Genomic DNA, 20,540 nt, shown 5'->3' with positions numbered 1-20,540 from the left:
AACAATACAGTAGGCTCTCCTACAACGTAAATAATCTGTTCCAAGAATGTTAACGTTATGGGGATTGTATGTTATACAAACAGTAAAATACAAGTTAATTGTTTAATCCGTTCTGAGATTGTTCCAAACTCAACCCTTTGGTGCTTCAAATAGAACAAACTAATCCAGACTTCCCAATACTTTTTAAATTATGGTAATGACTGTACTATACCCTAACTGTGGTGTTGTTGGTTTGTTATCTACAACTTTTTTCTTATCACAATCGCTTGGCATAGGGCCCATGAAAACGATATTTTTATGTCAAGTGAAGGGGAGCGCGCACCTGCAATATTAATTTAAATCAATTTTCATTTTTCCTCTAGACAGCAGTCTATAATTAAAAAAAATTAGATATTTCTAAAATGGAGTAGAACAAAAGTATATATTAACAATGGTAAGAGTAGTATCTGTCTGTCCGGTTTTTCGATGACAGGGTCAGAGGCTAGGATGAAGGACTGATTTTAATGGAACTCCAACTCCTGAAATTCACCTAGATAGACTGACACTTTGCACCTGCACCAATCAACCGCTTTAAGTATTCCTGAATAATTGTGCAGCTACTTATTCTCTTCGCATTATCGACACATCAGATCTCTCATGACACATTAGACTGCGAGGTTGCTAGTATATATAATAAATATACTTTATATATCATTTTCTCTCCCCAAATGCGGCAAGATAGAAAACGATATTTTTTAAAGCTAAGATTATTCAAACTGAACTCGTACTTTTACTGACTTGGTGATTTACGTTATGTGGAATTTCTTACGTTACACGAAGCAAAAACTTTACATAGCCTTTTTACGTCAAGTGGAATTTCTGTGATAGGTTTATGTTAAAGGAGCGTCTACTCTACTCTGAGCATAAAAGTAGACGAATACTAGGCTATTTTGAGGGCAGTAGCTTGACAGTTCCTCCAAAACTCAACAATAATACACATAATAAATGTATTAAACAGATAAAAACCAATAACTAGGTTTGAATCCATTAAAAATGTATTCAGCGTCAAAAATAGCATTATTGCAGACAACTGTTGATCTTTTTACACCCAGTGATTGACTGATAGCAGAATGATTATATCTCATTTACCAACCAGAAGGCTGCCCCTTCTTAAGCCATCGGCTTTCCTTATCATCTACCAAGAATGAGTCTCTAGGTGGCCCTTTACACATGAAATAACATTGCGAGGTGTTTTTACAGCATGCGAGCTCACCTTATAAACATGAAGCTGGCATGTCTCCTAACATGACACTAGTCTTGCTACAGATTAGGGCCAAGATACACTCTGTCGACCTGTTACCAATTTTGCTCATTTTCCTAGGAATGTTTACAAATCACTTTGACAAGCTCATAAGCAAGTAACGAAATATTGACAATATTTTTACTAAACATATTATTTGTTTGTGATTGTAGAAATATAACATTCACATTCTCTTACCCAATTGAGAAAGCTGGAAAATATTATTGTCAGGTCTATTGGCGTAAGGCGCAGTTTGCCAGCAAGCTCCCTTCTCCGCCTTCTTTAGTTTACTCTCTGATGACGTAGCCTTTGGTCCAGGGGTAACTCTGTAGACAGTGACAGTGGATAAGCTCATAATATCGTAGAGACAGTTACAGTACGCTTCATGTCATTTTTAACAAATAGATTATCATATTTTTCCTTTGTCCACCGCATATGTCTTTTAGACATGCCTTAGCTACATTCATGTGCGTTAAATGTATTTAAATATTGCTCATGGTAGCGGGGATGACTGCATTACTGTTACAGCAGGATAATTTTCCAAACCTCTCCTCGGACTCTTAGTGAATTTTATAACCTTTACTAGGCAAGGTACCAAGATATAAAGTGTATTATTTTCAAGGGAATTTTTTAGACAGCTATGATACCCTGTATATCATTTGAAGTAGAAAGGCTCCAGTTCCTGTCTTTCGCTTCTTGCTATTGGCTTCTTAGCTCCCGCTAGTCCCTTAGAAGGCGAAAAAACTTACCTTTGTCAGTCACCTCTGATGCGATCTTTGGAAACAAGATTAGACAACTCTTCACTAGATATCATAGCACTCTTATTAAGCGAGTGAGATGTCTCTTTCCTTTGCCAAACTTCCTAAAACATTGAGCGACTCTTGTTAACAACGAGTACAAAGGTCTGCTTCTACTCTCTCCAATTGATTGCTAATGAGTCTGAAATTAATGATTTGTTTGTTTGGACTGTTGGTGGCCATTGTCTCTGCTTGACACGTTGGCTCATCTAGCCCTCATTACAAGTATTACTAAAATTATTTCATGCTAAAATATATTCAACAAGGATGGGATTCGAACCCACGCTCCCAGAGGGAAATGGATTAGCAGTCCATCACCTTAACCACTCGGCCACCTTATCAGATAGTCATAATGGTCTATGTAAATTTTTTAGCTTTAATGGGGGAAGTTTACGAAAGGCAAAAAGAAGGGAGTCAGTCGAATCAGGTGGTGGTGGGAGAGGACTACTGGCGAAAGATGGCAGGTACAATAATTTGTTTATTTTATACCATTTCTGTTACAAATGACACAATCACAGTTGCATGCCGTCTCTCATTTCACATAAAAGTCTTTATTCACTGTGTTCCCATAACACAGGTAATCGCTAAAACGGAAATGGTGTTGGGAACTAATAGCTAGTCAAGTGAGTTTTGTTACTCACAAAGTTAAAAATTTTATCAAATGTTTCATGTTTGTGAAAGATGGAAATGACACTTTTGAATGATGCGCAAGAAAATGCCGTGCAAGCTATTCCATTTTTAACATTTTCTAGACCTCCAGTTTAGAATTCCTTACCTTTTTTAACAAAGTGTCTGCCAAATGTCTAGTGAAGCACTTATCGAATGGCATCTCAAAGGAAAAAAATCTGTGTCATTCACACGATGGAAATATAGTGATAACATGTCAGTATGCAAGAAGCGTTCGCATCTCTCACAATATGCCTCCTGACCATCTTGCCTCTCTCACGATATGCCCCCTGACCATCTTGCCTCTCTCACGATATGCCTCCTGACCATCTTGCCTCTCTCACGATATGCCCCCTGACCATCTTGCCTCTCTCACGATATGCCTCCTGACCATCTTGCCTCTCTTTAGATATGCCCCCTGACCATGTTGCTTCTCACACGATATGCCTCCTGACCATCTTGCCTCTCTCACGATATGCCCCCTGACCATCTTGCCTCTCTCACAATATGCCTCCTGACCATCTTGCCTCTCTCACGATATGCCCTCTGACCATCTTGCCTCTCTCACGATATGCCTCCTGACCATCTTGCCTCTCTCACGATATGCCTCCTGACCATCTTGCTTCTCACACGATATGCCTCCTGACCATCTTGCCTCTCTCACGATATGCCTCCTGACCATCTTGCCTCTCTCACGATATGCCTCCTGCCCATCTTGCCTCTCTCACAATATGCCTCCTGCCCATCTTGCCTCTCTCACGATGTGCCTCCTGACCATCTTGCCTCTCTCACGATATGCCTCCTGACCATCTTGCCTCTCTCATGATATGCCTCCTGACCATCTTGCCTCTCTCATGATATGCCTCTTGACCATCCTGCCTCTCTCACGATATGCCTCCTGACCATCTTGCTTCTCACACGATATGCCTCCTGACCATCTTGCCTCTCTCACGATATGCCTCCTGACCATCTTACCTCTCTCACGATATGCCTCCTGACCATCTTGCCTCTCTCATGATATGCCTCCTGACCATCTTGCCTCTCTCATGATATGCCTCTTGACCATCCTGCCTCTCTCACGATATGCCTCCTGACCATCTTGCTTCTCACACGATATGCCTCCTGACCATCCTGCCTCTCTCATGATATGCCCTCTGACCATCCTGCCTCTCTCACGATATGTCCCCTGACCATCTTGCTTCTCTCACAATATGCCTCCTGACCATCTTGCCTCTCTCATGATATGCCCCCTGACTATTTGGCCTCTCTTACAATATGCCTCCTGACCATTTTGCCTCCTGACCATCTTGCCTATTTATCGCAGTGACCACAAGGTTATATCTACCTTGAAGTTTAGTACTCATAATTCCACAACGTAATATCAACAAAAAAATACAAGTATATTCATACCAAACTTTCCAGCAGCCGGTGTAAATCTAGTAATTACCTTCAGTCGTCCGGAGGCTACATAACATAATGAAACAGTCTTCAGTATGCAGTAATCTGGAGGCTACAAAACAGAATCAAACAGTTTTCAGCAGTCCTGAGGCTACACAGCATATTGAGATAGTCTTCAGTAATCCTCAGGCTACAAAACAAATAGAACAGTTTTTATTAGTCCTGATCCTACAAAACAAATAGAATAGTCTTGAGTAGTTCTGAGGCTACACAACATAACCAAACAGTCATTGTACTGAGTTTTAATATTTTTCGTATTTGGTCAGTTTTAACTTTCTTGACAGAAATAATGTTTTTCATTTGAATTTTGCTGATTTTTTCATGTATATTTTATATTTGTAATTACTAACACAATTAAATTTTTTTTTGGGATTGACTTTTGACAGTAATAGTGCACAAAAGCTATCAAAATCTACAGCTTTGTAAATCCTGTCTTTTTCCTAGATTTTAAAGAAAGTTTGTTGATGAAATTTAGTCTGAATTGCTTCATATGACAGTCTAGTCGTATGTTGTCTGCCCATACAAAATCTTAAAGGCATACACTGAATTTTCTGAAAAATTTATTTTGAGAATTTGCCAGAAGAATTTTATTGGCACAGGTGAAGAACAACTATTACGTAATAAAATAACATGTTAAAACAAGCATCAGTTTGTTTTGCTTGTCATGAAGCTGCAGTTCTTGGATTTGCTACCATAGGCCTCTCCTCTAAATAATTGTGTTAAACACCGTTGTAATAAATGGTATTGTGTATAGTGTCAAATATATGAAGGGGCCAAAGGCTATAGGTTACGTAAAACCATCAGAAAAAGGATAACAAAGAGATTGGCACTGGCCTCGCGAGATTCCAAAGTAAATGCCGTGATGTCACATTATTTTCCAAGATTACGGAGAGCAGGAGTCACCAATTTTTAGAAAAATTCATTGTTCTGTTTTTTGGGCACCACCATGTAGCTATTCTTCTTATATATAAACCTAATTTTTAACAAAAAGAAAAATCATTTTTAGAAGGACAAATGTTCTTTTCCAATTTTGTCAGCAAGTGGCCATATTTGCCAGTTCTTGAGTTTTGTGCTTTTTTAAAGGGTGAAGATTTTAAATGAATATGTAGGTCCCCTTCTGTGAGAAGTATCTTTATTGACAGTCTTTGAGTATATCTTGAGGAACGAGGTTCTTCAGTAGGTTTTCTCTCCGAACGTAGCCGGTGAATTGAAAATTTAGTAATTAAACCTTTTTATTGGCAATTATTAGTTTTTGGAATATTTTTTGTTTACCACCCAGAATAAAACTGATTAAATAACTAGACACTTGTTGTCTGTTGTCACTACCATAGTTTAAAGTCTATTAAAAGTGTCGTTGCATAACTTTTGTACCGGATCATCGCAGTCATTGCTCCCGATCCCGCAAAAAAAACCTCGTAGACAAACGCCTGGAGTAAATTGATAAGTTGTTGTAGGTAATTGCAGATTACGTAAGAATCAATGATACATTAATTGATAATCACAGAGTTTCTATGCTCTGACATCAATCGGGCTGTTGCCTGTTGTCAATCCAAACAAAGTTGCTTGTTTGGATATATTCGAGAATCTAGATTTCTTGGCTGACCACTTCGTGGTCATCTAGGCCTGGGTAGAAGTAAGTAGGCAGTGACAGAGGGCAGGCTAAACTCAGACTAGACTAATAGTATTATTTGAGTTGTCTTGCTAAGGGCTGTCGGGTTGGCTTATCAGCAATTATTCGTCGACAATATGCACCGTAAACCGATGAAATCGCCAAAGAAATGCGGATATGTCGGGCAACATTGCAGTTGTCAAACTTTTACGATGTTTCGCCCGAGCATCCATTTCAGTTTGTGCACCACTTCGGGGATGGTGATTGGCTGTCATGGATTGCTTAATACGTATTTTCCTTCATGATACCTGCTTCAGGACTTCATCGTTTTTTTCGTCTTCACGACTAGCGCTTGCTCGTTTTCTCGACCACATTATATAATGAGCGCTTCATGCTGCAGACTATTCGCCGATGTTAATATGGATGGGTTTGGGATATTGTGAACAATGTTACCGCGAGCGGTCACCTGTGTGTTGTTGGATTAAGGCTGGCATACCGCGATATGGCGTGTTGCAGCCTTTAAGGACCGGCCACATGACAACGGAACCGAAGTCTCCAAGGGCACATCCTCAGTGACTAAACAAAGCCTGTTAAAATCTTTACAATAATAAGAGCACTGTCCCTCTATAGGCCCAGTTAGATGTTGATTAATTTCTTCAGTTTGACAAATTGATGTTATTTAAATGTTGGGTGTCTTATTTATACGAATAAAAATATTTTTAATGAATTTTATTTAGATAAAAGCTATCTGAATTTCATTATATTAAATAAGGCAGTCCAACCAAATTGAATGTGGGTATAATATGGAAGTTTGAGGGCTCTATTATCCTACATGTATTTCAACTACTGGTAGACTTCAAGCTTTAGGTCATAATTCATGCAACACATAAGTTTGGTAAAGAAGTACTTTTTAGTAGTGAGGGCAACTCCATTTTTGAACTATTTTATAAAAGTTTTAGATGATAATAATTATCGAAACCACTTACTGTCATCCTAACAATATCCACATATACATATGTATATATCCAGATAACCATCTCCAGATAACCATATGTACATGTATATCCAAATTACCATACCCAGATAACAATATGGTTCACAGACATACAGTGCACATGTGCACAGTGTTGGTAACTTTTGATTACTCGCGGGAGGAAATCTTTATGGCCTTATTTTACTTTTCCTCAAAAACTATAATTAACTATTTTGAGTAAATAATTTAAACAATTAAATGAGTGTTTTTAAAACTTCATACGGAGAGACCAACACTCTGCTCTTGACTACAATATTTAAAGAATGAATTATCTTATGACATGTGTCCAAAGGTGGTGTCAAACAGTGGTCCGTGCTAGAAATCATTTTAAGGACACATGACCCCTTTCATAGGTGTCATTTTTTTATTAGAAATTCATATTCCAGGAATTTTAGATTTGCTTTTTGCTCATTTTTTCATTACCACTTGAGAGTGTAGTCATGCATGTACAAGTAGTCCCCTGATTCTAGACTATACTAGCAGCTTTCAGTTGACTGTAAAAGCACTCAGAATAGAGCAATACCTTCATAACTGAATCTCATATTGAAGTTATAAGCTTGTAGAAATCAATGAAAGAATCATAAAGAAAATAAAGTGAATACTGTAGGTACTTGTTTTCACTTTCAAAGAAGTGATACTTTGAATGCAACTGAATAGTCTGATAGAATGTGTATATTTGTTATGAATAGAAAAACAGTAGTGCTAGCGTAAAGCTCTTGTTGCTGAGGAGAAACTTTTTAGCTTGGCCTATTCTTAATCATTCATTACTAAGAAGTTCAATTCCCGTGTCATTAGATACAGCAACCATTTTTCATTTTTCAGTTGGTTAATAGCGCTCTCGGTGTTTTGGTGATATCTCGAGAACTAATTCTTCAATTGGCTTAAAACTTTGGAATTATGCTCAGAACATATTATGTACAAAGTGACTAATATTTCATCATTCCACATAATTCGTAAATATGGAAAACAGAGCGAAACTACGAGGTCCAGTTTAATCAAGCTTAGGATCAAGTGAAAAGACAGTTCGTCCAATAATCCCAGGCGTCCAAGTGTTAACCACCTTATAAGGCTTCATTAACCACCTTATAAGGTTTCATTTACCATCTTATAAGGCTTCATTCACCACCTTATAAGGCTTCATTGACCACCTTATAAGGCTTCATTAACCACCTTATAAGGCTTCATTAACCACCTTATAAGGTTTCATTTACCATCTTATAAGGCTTCATTAACCACCTTATAAGGCTTCATTCACCACCTTATAAGGTTTCATTAACCACCTTATAAGGCTTCATTTACCACCTTATAAGGCTTCATTAACCACCTAATAAGGCTTCATTTACCACCTTATAAGACCTCATTAACCACCTTATAAGGCTTCATTAACGCCTTATAAGGCCTCATTAACCATCTTATAAGGCCTCATTAACTAGGCATCAACCACCGTACAGGGCTTCATTAACCACCTTATAACCTTTTTGCTAAAGCATCTAAATGGGAAGTAATAAGAATACCCCCTTAATCGATTGCCTGTTCTAACCTTCTAACCTTGAGCGTAGTTTTTTTAATAGATATTTCATGGATGTACGTAAAATGCAATAAGCATATGCTCAGGTATTGACTGCCCTCGATTCTGTAGCATGTTGGTTTGTATCCTTTAGGATTGCTTAATAAACTTGACTGACTCCCCGTGTGCGCATAATCTTATTTCCCAAATGTAACACTTTGATAGTAAGTCACTGCGTTTTATGGTAACTTCTGGTCTCCATCTGGTTTAATAATGCTGTATTAGCAGCATACATGTTTTAGAACCACGTTTGGCCTGCTTGTGAGGGAGTTATATTGAGGTCTGAGAAGGTAAGGAGTTCAGTAAATTTTCTTAATTGGCGCGGCGAACCACAGAAAAGCTATCTTCAAAGTTAGTACAGAGACCCGGGATACAGAGACCCTGTAGGGTACATTTTTTAGGTTACGTATACTGAATACGATATGGTTTTTCAGCTCATGTTGATGCTATTGTCTTTCCCCCGCCTCAAGGTATGGCCAAAATGTTTACAAACATCGTCAGCAGAAATAAGGAAAGTTATCGGTTTCTTTAAAACCTTGCCAGATTTATCGCACAAATCGCCCAGAAAAATATCTCACGAGTCATCTTATGGACGGTGATGCGCAGCGTTAATGACACCTGCATAGAACATTTCATTAATATTTTGAGCACTTGCCAGAAATAGCCTTCTTTTCTTCTTTCCGAATTAAAACTTCAGAAAGCATAGGTATTAGGATGCCTCCCTATCCCCGGTCCATTTCACGGTCCCAACACCAAACGGATTAATGCCGTAATGTAATCCTCAGGGTTCAACTGTACTATAGCTGATGGAAGATTGCAGAAGATAAATGTATAATTAATTTACCTGACATTATGAATGTGTCAGGCAGGATTTCTTGACAAGTCTATGCAATTCTACAGATGTGAGTATTTGGGTGCTTGGGAATGGGTAGCGGAATGTAATAATGAACACACTTACATTTATGTTGGCTTACCTTAGTTCAATGAGTGTTTTACTGAAGTAATTGGAAGAGTGAACTTGAAATCTACTGCATCTGTTATCGTTTACTACTGGTTGATGTGTTTGGTACGTTTGCTGAAGTGAAACTACTAAAGTGACTGTTGAGGGACAACATCACATATAAATTGAATAGAAAATACCAAGCCATCTCTCATTACTTTTCAGAGAGGCAGGGTGTAAGGAAGCCTTATTATATTTTAAGGATGCCAAAATTATTGCTTGATGATTGCACTTCTTGTTTTTTATAATTTATAAAATTTCTCAAGCATTAAGAAAATAATTTCTAGATACTTGAGAAATTTGTAATGTTACTGAATATTTCACAGTGCAAAGATTAGGAAAGATCATTCGTTGGAATAAGATATGCTGAATTATGATGTAGGTACGGATAATTAGATGGAATGTTCTTGTTTGCGGTTCCAACTAATTGTAAATCTAAATCATATCGCAACATATCAAACACCCTGGAATATGTTTGCACTATGACAAAAGTGTAAATGCAATACTTAGCAATTCAAATAAGGTAGATCATGTGGTAATGTTCCACCCTTGTTGTACATAATCAAGGTAAATGAAATATGACTCACACACTGTCATACATTTAGTTTGGAAAGTTAATTATTATACATTAGTTATATTAGTAGATTAATAGACAGCCATAACAGGAAAACTTTGTCATCTACATAGATAATAGACATATAGATATGTGGATGTTGCAGAACGCATTATTAGTTGACATTGATGCATAGGGTTTATTATTGCATGCATATCACCAGCCAATAAAAACTGAAAAAAGAATATAATAGATATATATTATATATAAATTTATTTATATTTTATATATAATTTGTATAGTGAAAAGTTAAGTTTCTTCGTTAGTAGTAGACTGAGTTGGTGCACTTACTAAGCACGCCATATTAGCCTTTTAAATAATTGAGTGCTTTTTAATCGGTGTGCAGAGGTAGTCACAAGTCGACATTTGGCTATTAAATTTTGGGAAAAACGATTAAGGTGGCTTCGCAGCACAATAAATATTGTTAACTTATCGAGAGCAGGGTTCACTTTGATCAACCCTGAAAAACTCTCTACTGTAACTGATGAAACATTAAAAAATTCAGTGGAATTGCCACAAATTGACAAGGATGCGCTACTGATTGGCTAGAGCAACATAGGCACTTGAGACAGCCTTGTCATGAACATACGGAAAGCATCATTATTTGCCTTCGTTAGCTGGAAATTACAGACACGTATGCAATAATTGCGACTGCTTGTAGGCCTATTTGGTTTGCTTATAATCAATTGCCAACTTGAAATATTTAAAACACAAAGCTAATCTGTTCAGTCTAGCTGTCTTGTAGTCATATCTACGACCTGTTGACAATGTCATTTTGTGCATCGTCAAAATTTATATAATTTGCATAAATTTTGATTTATAATTTTTATAAATTAATAATGTCAACCACTATTGTGCCTTGAGAGAATACTTGCAAGACATGTAGATTAATAAATCAACAATTGAAAGCTGAAACAATCAAGCTCTGAAAGCTGAGCAACATTGGAGATATGTTGAGCGAGTTTGTGGGATTTGTGCTGAGGCTAACACTAATTTTTGTGTATTGCTTGTATTGGCGTGTTTGATATTTTGGATTTCCTCTGTGTCGTTTTTCGTTAGCTGATCCGTAAAGAATGTGCTTTAAAAGGAAACAGGGATCATACGCAAACTTGTTACGCAGTTGTCCAACTTGCAATAAAACTCCGTTGCTCCCTAATAATAATATGACGCTATTCTGAATAAAAAGTGCCTTCCAAGTTAATATTATTTATATTAATATTTAATACTAAAAGTATTGAATTTGAATTTCAAGTTTTGCAAATTGATTTTATAAATGTCAAGGACAAAAGATTTTGCTCAGTTTTGGTATCTCTTGTGTGCTTCGTAAAGCATTTATTCCTAGGCACACACTATTAGTGTACTAGTGTTTCATAATGCCACTATTTCATCTATAGTGTGCTTTTGTCTTATGCCAACCAGGCAAGACAGCCCCTGTGGGCCATAATAAAAAACATTAAGAGATGCAAAAATGAGTCTATGGGTTGCATGACCCCACTGTCGCTGTCGCCTCATCATGTTTGTCACTCGTAACTGAATACAGATTTGACCTTTCACCCTGACACCAATATTGGTCCTATTGTTTTCTTCTATGAATGCACAAATTTCATAATCGGGGAGAAATAACATGATAAATTGCTTGTTTTGCTCGTATTTTTTTCATTATTTCTTTATTCAATCAGGAACCATGTAAACACTTAAACAATGGATCAAAAATTGCCTGTTATTAAATTAAAGGAAATTAAATTAATTACCTTCTCCCTGTAGCCCTATATGTACAGACCCTATGTACAGACTAGGTGTTTGGGTGAGTCACTATATCAGATTTTATTCACACTTTTCGTGAGAGACTTCTGCGTGATCATATTTCTTTATTCATCTGCCAAGAATGCATCACAGGAAGCCATTAATAACCGAACCTGAATCTTGCTCCCATCGCCGTGTGAATAGTGCTGTTTGTTGGTTTAGCATGCAAATGAGAGCCCGAGCTTGGCTTTTTACTTAATATATGGATCAACATCTGTCAAAGGATGTTGATCAGAGATGGTTAAACAGTCATCAATATAGGCGATATGCAGATCACAGATTCCTACAACTTTAAAGCAAGGCACTGTGTAGGCCCTCATTTAAAATATTTTCTATATTACATGTATATTTCAGTTAATAACGTTTGACCTAAACTTACAACTGGCAATCATCACATATTAGAACATAGACTCTCAAACTTTTATTTAAGAGTATTTATTTGTGTAAAAAGTGTGGTAATTTTAATAGCTACATGTATTCTTGGGTATTACTTGTGTTTGATATTTTGGACTTGCTCTGTGTCATTTTTCATTAGCTGATCCGTAAAGAATGTGCTTATGTCCGTAAGGACATGAATGTCCGTAAGGAAACAGGGATCATATGAAAAAAAGTTGTTCAACTTGCAATAAAACTCCGTTGCTCCCTAATAATAATATGACGCTATTCTGAATAATATATACAACCATATTGCTATATATTGGTAGGAGAAGTTAATCCATTCTGATATTAGTATTGTGTGTCTAAACCATCATACTCTGAAATGAAAATTCTTATAAGAAGTCATTATATTTTGTTTACTTCCTTCTACGGCTCAAAAATTTGATGATCAATACTTCATGTAATTACTTTATTGAAAATTTATTATATAGAACTACGGGTAATAAACTAATTACCTAATGAATTTGAGTAACGTAAGCTAGTCTAAATCTTTACTATAATAGGAGTTGTCATGCCAGCTAATTATGCTAGTATTTTCACAAGCGCTAGATAAGTGGGTGCACAATTATTATTCAGTCTTGTCAATTGGATGTGTAGTGTATAGTGGATAGTACGCCTGATCAGATAACTGGAGCTTCCTAGTTTAATTACAGTGTCAAGGGGAATTTCTTACTTCTAAAACTTAATCGTTGTAACTGGACATCTGAATGAAAAATGACAAACGCAGATTTATATATATATATATATATATTACATATTACACCTAGTCTATATATATATATATATAGACTAGGTGATGTATACTTAATATATACTTTTTCCTGGTTTAAAAGTTATTACTTTTTCTGCCAAATTTTGATGACAGTGATATATATATATATATATATATATATATATATATATCTATATATATATATAGATATATATATATAGACTAAGTGAATGCCTGGCATTGTGCTGGTAATAAAAAGGTTGTTTGTGACAGGTAATGTTGTTGCTATTATATAAGTTTCTTTACCCAATGAATTTAACCAATGATTACCAAAACACTTATGTCTTTCAGTAGACCTGTGTTTGGTTGGCTATATATCAGCTTCTGGTTGGTCAATCTCCTTGATTCTTTTTTTAGAACATCAGTCAACACATCAAGATAAATAATAAAGCATAATAATATTATGCTTTCTTTATTCTTTAAGCTTGTCTAAATCTCTACTATAATAGGAGGCGTGTGTACCGCTCTGAACCCAGCATTGTGTACATCCGTCTGAAGTCATTGTTAGGAAACAATATTGCACTTCACAAGAATCAAACCCATATATTTGGCATATGTACAGATACGAAGCCAGTCTCACTACCATTGAGCCTTGCAGCCAGTTTGGCACTGTTTGTCATAATTGTACATGTTATCGTACAAAAATTGTTACATAGAAAATCATTACATGTCATGATCGTTCACGTAATCAAGTGTGAAGCGTTCTTTTATTAGCTAATTATTTCATAGTACGGCAAGGAGGCTGTGTGGTGTAGTGGATAGCACGCCTGTCTGCAAAACCATTTTTCCGTGTCAAATCCAGTGCGGAGCGGTTTTCGTTCCTAAAACTTTATCGCTATAACCGAACATACAGATAACAGACCAACAGACGACAAACATCGAGCTTAATGTAGATGTAGAAAGTGTAATGTAGAAACATAAATTATATTACAACTATATTTATTAAGTAATAACTAGTAAAAGAAGATTTTATTGCTCTTTTATTTTAGAGACACCTGAGCAGAAGTGTAGGTTTGGAATAGCTAAAGTTCAGTGCTAGAACAAGTGGTAGAAACATGTGGCATCATTTTTACTAAATAAAGTTTACTTGAATTTAGTTTATTTTGCTCTGCTTGTTTTTATATTATACTAGTACGCTGGCAGTCTCATGCGCCGTGAAAGATCGTCATGTGTAATAACTATGTGCACAATTATTCTTAGACATGATGAGCTGGTCAGGTGGTGCAGTTGGTAGTGCGCTTCGCTGAAAAATGGAATATATGGGTTCAATCACTGCCTGGTGCAATCTCTTTTTAAACACTCTTAGAGTGAATTCAGACAAACGGATAGACAGACGCGGCTCTCATTATAGTAAAGATTTTGTTTAAAAACAGTAATGTTATAAAATTTTTTATATGTCTGTAATTACTTTGCATGGTAAGCTCAACAGGTGTATAACTTTCACTTTGTATATCAAAAGAATCGTAAAGCAAGTTTTGGCTGTATATACGCTGGCACTACTTTTATACCTTAATTATCAATAATATATTATATTATTGTAAAGGTTTAACCCCAGCGGATAAGGTCAAGTGTGGGGGAGCACTGCTTTATGTAATAACAATAGTAGGAGCCGAGCAGAAAAATGTTTATTATAACAAGAAACATGGTCATTGAATGGTCATAAACAGAGTGCAAGGGTGCCTCATAGAATATAGTGATGTCGTAGTGGCAGTGGATACTCCAATGTCTCTCATTTAAAAAATACAGCCTTTTATCTTTATCAATAGCTGACGTTTTAAGGCTATAACATTTGGCAATTGTCTTCAACGAATTTTGAAAAGTGTTATTAATGGATTTGTTAAAACAGAGAGCAGCTTAGAGATCTAGAATGCCTGATCTGCAAGCAACAGGTTGGGTTTCAATTTTCAAAACAGACCACTGGTAGTGACCTGAATGACTTATAACCTTAAATTACTCCCTGCAACTGGGCATGTCTCTAGTTGTCAAAGATCCCCTTGCCACTGTACTCAAACATGTTCAGCTAAGATCACAGATCAATTGGTTGTGCACCAATGCTCTTTAAAACACACACAGCTTCTGCTTGCGGGGAGCTAGGGAGACATCCGCTATCTTCTACCGCTCACACTGTCAGAAAATTTTTCTGTATATTAATTACTGTTCCAAACCAGTTTCTAAAGGATACATCCAAGCTTACCAATAAACATAGACAGTTCTGTGTTTATCCATAAACTTGGATGTGTCTTTAGACAGCGGTGGAGGCCTTAATGATGGTATATTGATTACTCCTACCAACTGTAGATGTCATTGTATTAGTGTTATAAAATGGTACGGCACGTTTGCATCATTGTGGCATATAAAAATCTTCTTGTGAAACCTTTATACGCACCATGAATTAGCTGTTAAACAGGAGGTTATATTCACTGCTGTACACGCGCAGTAAACATTTTAAAGCACTCCTTTTATGGCAGCATAAACTTTGAAAGGCAAAGTGCATTTTGTGACAAGGTAGCCCATCTACTGTTTTTGACACGATAAAGTTGGTATTGTGTGAGTAGAGCGCTGGAAAAGCTATCATCATGACTAAATGATGGTAAGGCGGTGTAGAGTTGAAGTTTACGTTTTATTGATCATTTATTAATTTTAGATGCTCTGCATATTGACCTCTCATATTTACATGTAGATGCGCAATGAAGTGTTCAGAATATTTCAAGGATGTTTTTGAATTTCTTATGCACAGAGAGTATGCAAGGGGGTTGGATTTCAATCATGTACACCTTATGGTAGTTTTTGCCTTGATAGCTGATGGTACGGTATAACTGAGTCTGTCGACAGTGGAGATATGTACGTCGGTATGGCTGTCGCTGCATATTTACCAATCGTGGACCTAGATCTTTGTAGATAGTTTAATGGTTGTAGGCTACGATAACACAACTCCTTAGAATGAATCCATTTGCGGTGTGTTAAAATGGTTTTATTGGATTCTCGCGCAACCCGTCTATGGAGTTATTACTGCATTGATCTCACATTGCTAAAAGCGGCAGGTAGAGGATAACTCTAAGTTTATAAGGGTAAATATATCCATGTATCGCGTATTCCATGCTTTTGGTATTTATATATGTCCATGTTTTTGGGGAACATGTATGAAATCTGGAAGCACTTTAATATTTCAGGTGACTTAAGCTGATAACTCTATTAATTACCCTTATAAGTCACTAGTACTCGAACAATAGATGTATTTATGCTGTGGAAATAAGAACCTTTGTAATACCCAGTCCGTGTGAACATACATAGGCCAAATTAGTACTGCAGCTTGCATACATTGTGTTGTTTGCATTATGGTTATCTGTCAGCTCAAGTGGACCACATATTTTGCTTGACAAGCTGCTGATGTTATATGGCAGCAAGCGAAACAACATTTTTATATGTTAAGGAACACATTCTGGTGTTATTAAAGGTGTTAATGGCTCATGTCACAGTTGTAGAATCTATAATCTATAGTAGGAGTGCCTATAGTCTTCAGATCGCTGTTGGTTGTATGAAATTTAATTTTTGACGATGAAATTACGATGATTAAAAGTTACAGATTACAATCACGTCGAAAATTTATACCGACTGCATTTAGACGGGCGATCGATAAAGATAACTCTAGCACCACATCGTGACTTTACTAGATGATCAATTATGAATATATAGGAGAGTTTTCTTTGAAAAACATTGAAATGTTTTTTTGCTGTTTTGGCATTAATACATTCCGGTATTTGTTTTGTTTGCCTAAAAATGTTGAAGTAATTATTGTTTTAGGAACACTTTGTGTTTTGGTTAATTAAACAGTGATAAACACTTCAAGTAATTATGTATACAAATAATATGTATACAAATTATGTATACAAATGTATAGACAGTATAAATACATTATACAAAACTAACTATGAAGAAAACATTATGTGGAAAACTAATTTATATAAATTAACAAAGTAAAAACCAGTAAAAAGAGGTTTTTATTTTTGCCTTAGAACCTGAACTGTCATGGAGGCCAGGCAAGTCAAAGGGTTGATGTTAGATTGAATGATAAAAATATGTAACTTACTCCAACTTGCTCTAGATATGGTTTAATTTAATTTGTTTAGATGTCTGCTATTGTTACAATTTAATGTTAACTAGCAGCAGGCCCTGATGATGCTTTGGATTTCTCTCCTTTCTAAATCAGATAGTCTACAGATAGATGTTTAAGCGCATGGTTCTCAGGAACCAGATGTAGCTTTAAAACTGATTAGTTTATCAACATGGTGTATGTCATGGAGCGTGCTCGTGTGACGTTTGGATCGGTCAAAAAGTGTAAGCTCACATCGTTTTTGCAGACTGACAGACACATGTGTGCATGCGCAAATTTTGGACATTGTATATTGTAAGACTAATAGTTTCCCATATTGTACGTTGAATGTAAAACAAATCACAAATAGAGGTGATCATAAGTCATAGTATAACCATTAGTTGGCAAAAATAAAACTTATTCTGTTATGTGAACCTTATTCTGTTATGTGAAATTTATTCTGTTATGTTAGACTTATTCTGTTATGTGAAACTTCTTCTGTTATGTGAAACTTATTCTGTTATGTGAAACTTATTCTGTTATGTGAATTTATTCTGTTATGTGAAACTTATTCTGTTATGTGAAACTTTTAGAATGGGATACATGGTATCGAGAGCTAAAAGTGTAAAGGGACCATTGTTGACCATTTCTGTTGAGATGATTTTAAAAAAATGTATATGTATTTGAAAATTAGAAAGGTTTTTTCACAGAAAACACGCAGAGTAGTGAGCCTGTGATTTTGAAAGAATACCAATCAAACCGGGTTGTGAGATAGCTGCAGTTTAGGTTGTACCTAACGATAATTGTGTGTTACAGAAGTGCAAGACACATTTGGACAGTACCTTATTGACCTCATGAGTCGGTATGAACAGGAATTGGCGCTGTACAAGTCGAATTTGCGATGTGAAAAGGAACGGAAAACAAGAAATGAAGTCATCTACTGCCAGCTGCAGCGTCAGCTTTTAGTCATTGACTCAAGGGAGAAGTTTGAAATGGCTGCCTTAGCTGTCGGAGTGACCGAGCGGACCAGCAAAAACTCGCAGTAAGCATTATATTGTAGTCAGTCATGCTGGGATTTTATTTTGACTCAACTATTCTGTTGAAATGTGCTTTTCATGTTGCACTTGTTTCACATAGTTATGAGTAAAACTAAACTCATCGTTAAATCACCAGGGAAAAAAGACATAAGCAATAGGAAAAACTGAGTTTGGATCATTGTCATTCACCAATCAGAGCTAGGGATCATTATCATTCACCAATCAGATCTGGGGATCATTGCCATTCACCAATCAGAGCTGGGGATCATTGTCATTCACCAATCAGAGCTGGGGATCATTGTCATTCACCAATCAGAGCTAAGTAGCAGGCAAACCTCTCGCATCACTTGCTACTTGCTGGCAGGACCTCTCATTCTTTTAGTTCTGCTCAGCTTTTCTTTTTCTCTCTCATCAGCTTTTTTATATTTTCTCTTTCTCATTCATTCTCTCTCTCTACCTTTTTCCCCTCTCTTCTTATCTCCTTCCCTTTCTTCCTCTCTCTTTTTTGTCATCTCTGTCTCCCTCTCTCTCTCCCTCCCTCTTTTTCTCCCTCCCTCTTTCTCTCCCTCCCTCTTTCTCTCCCTCCCACTTTCTCTCCCACTCTTTGGCAATAGTTTGTCAGTTTTGCCCCTTGAGTTCACCTTTAGCGTTTTTAAAGCTTCAAGTGAGTAATATAATACGACCTCAAACAATATAATTACGGTATCTTCAATAGGATGAGATGTTACAGTAATTAATGTTATGACAACTCTATGGAATTTGTGAATGAGTTCAAACTTGAAATAACTGAAAATGTTTGACTCAAGACAATACCTAATCAGTCGCCTTGAATAATGCTATCTTATTTTTGATATTGGACTTGCTTGCCATACATGAGTCATACAATGAGTTGTAAGTGCCGTAGTAAAGGATGGGAAAGACACCATAAGAAATCGGAGAATATTTTTGAGTGATATGGTTAATAGCCAGGTGTGTTAAAAGATTTGAGCAGTCAATCGTTAAGCAGCCTGCTGCAGACTTCAGTTTAAATATGTTCAACGTCCTGCTGTGGTAGTCTAAAGCAGGGCTCTTTTAGTAGTATTGTGGGTGATTCTGTTACAATGTAACAAACAGGATTTCCCATAATAAAATCATTTTTTGTTTGTATTTCGTTGTTTATCGGGTTATAATAAAATTTAGATTTAAAACATTGAGTTGTGGCTGAACAATATAAAATAATAGAATAAATCCAATCACGGAAAAGGATAAAACTTGATAGATGAGAAAGAATAACATAATAAAGTTCCTCTCAAACATTCTCACACTTGAGAGAAATTTTGACATAACTTTTCACTTTAAATCCAACTTATATTTAAATTTTATTTTTGCTGCCAGTTGAAGAAAGTTTACCTACGCAGTATTTTTGCAAGGATTTTCAGTTATGTTGTGGATTTAATACTTGGTCAGCCAAATAAGTATAGTTCTATTCTATAATCATTTTATATTGCTATTGAGGGAGAAAGCTTGGTTACAACCAGCTGTAAATGTGGCAATCAAAAGTTTTTTTGATTTTCGTTCATCCCCCTTGAGCACTCACTAGTATATGACATTACGTGTGTACATAACATTACGCTCATTACATAACATCTGCTCTGAGCTTCTTTCTCATAAACGCTGTCTACTGTACCATGCACCTGCTCACGTCTGCATGTAGACATAGCCTTATAGCGCAGCTTACCTTGGCTCATTTCCATTTCTCATCTATAACAATCAAAAAGTATTGCCTTAATTTAATATCACTTTAGGGCCGGTGTCAGATACCAAACTGTTTTGAATGTATTATGCTACTAAACCATTTTAACTATTCGTTAATCAGGTAAGTTTTACTTGTGGTTAGCAATTTACCTGCTAGCTACTGTCACGTACTGTCACGTATTCGTTGTCGTCCCCTTTTTTGAGTGTCTAAAACATTCCTTAAACTTGCGCAAAATATTGTGGTTTTCTATATGTTCTATGAGTATGTGTTATTAACACAGCATTGCGCAACATCCAGCCATCCATGACTGGCCATCTTATTGAATATGTATATTGCTTGCCAAAAAGCAAAAAACGCTAGAATACCTTTTTTATACACATCGCTTTATTACTCACCTTTTTCTGCTTTTGTTTAGAAATTTAGTGTTTTTCAGCATTCTTTTTAAGAAAGTTTGTTGCAAGTACATTAGACATGAATCAGCTACTTCCATCACCGCTGACAGGCACTCTCTTGTTAGTCCTTGATATATTTAATTAGTAGTCAAATAAGTGAATAAGAGGAAAGGTCTTAGTTACATTACATACCTATAAGTTTTTCAGGAGCGGTCATAGCTAGCTTATTACAACCAGTTGCCGTGTAGCAG

At 36.3% G+C, this 20,540-nt stretch overlaps 1 protein-coding gene and 1 non-coding gene across 2 annotated transcripts in view; one reads left to right on the top strand and one right to left on the bottom strand.

The window, feature by feature from the left end:
• LOC137390500 (uncharacterized) overlaps positions 1–20,540 on the top strand; it is a 57,655-nt gene that overhangs the window by 12,718 nt on the left and 24,397 nt on the right. Inside the window, exons 7-8 of the mRNA XM_068076829.1 lie at positions 2,451–2,540; positions 17,942–18,167. Coding sequence (XP_067932930.1) covers positions 2,451–2,540; positions 17,942–18,167 — 316 coding nt within the window. The remainder of the gene's footprint in view (positions 1–2,450; positions 2,541–17,941; positions 18,168–20,540) is intronic.
• Positions 2,336–2,417, bottom strand: Trnas-gcu (transfer RNA serine (anticodon GCU)). Its single transcript has one exon. It is a non-coding gene; the product is annotated as a tRNA-Ser (tRNA).

This window comes from Watersipora subatra, chromosome 3, assembly GCF_963576615.1.
Source record: "Watersipora subatra chromosome 3, tzWatSuba1.1, whole genome shotgun sequence".
Taxonomy (NCBI): domain Eukaryota; kingdom Metazoa; phylum Bryozoa; class Gymnolaemata; order Cheilostomatida; family Watersiporidae; genus Watersipora; species Watersipora subatra.
This window is presented reverse-complemented; position numbering and strand designations above follow the sequence as displayed.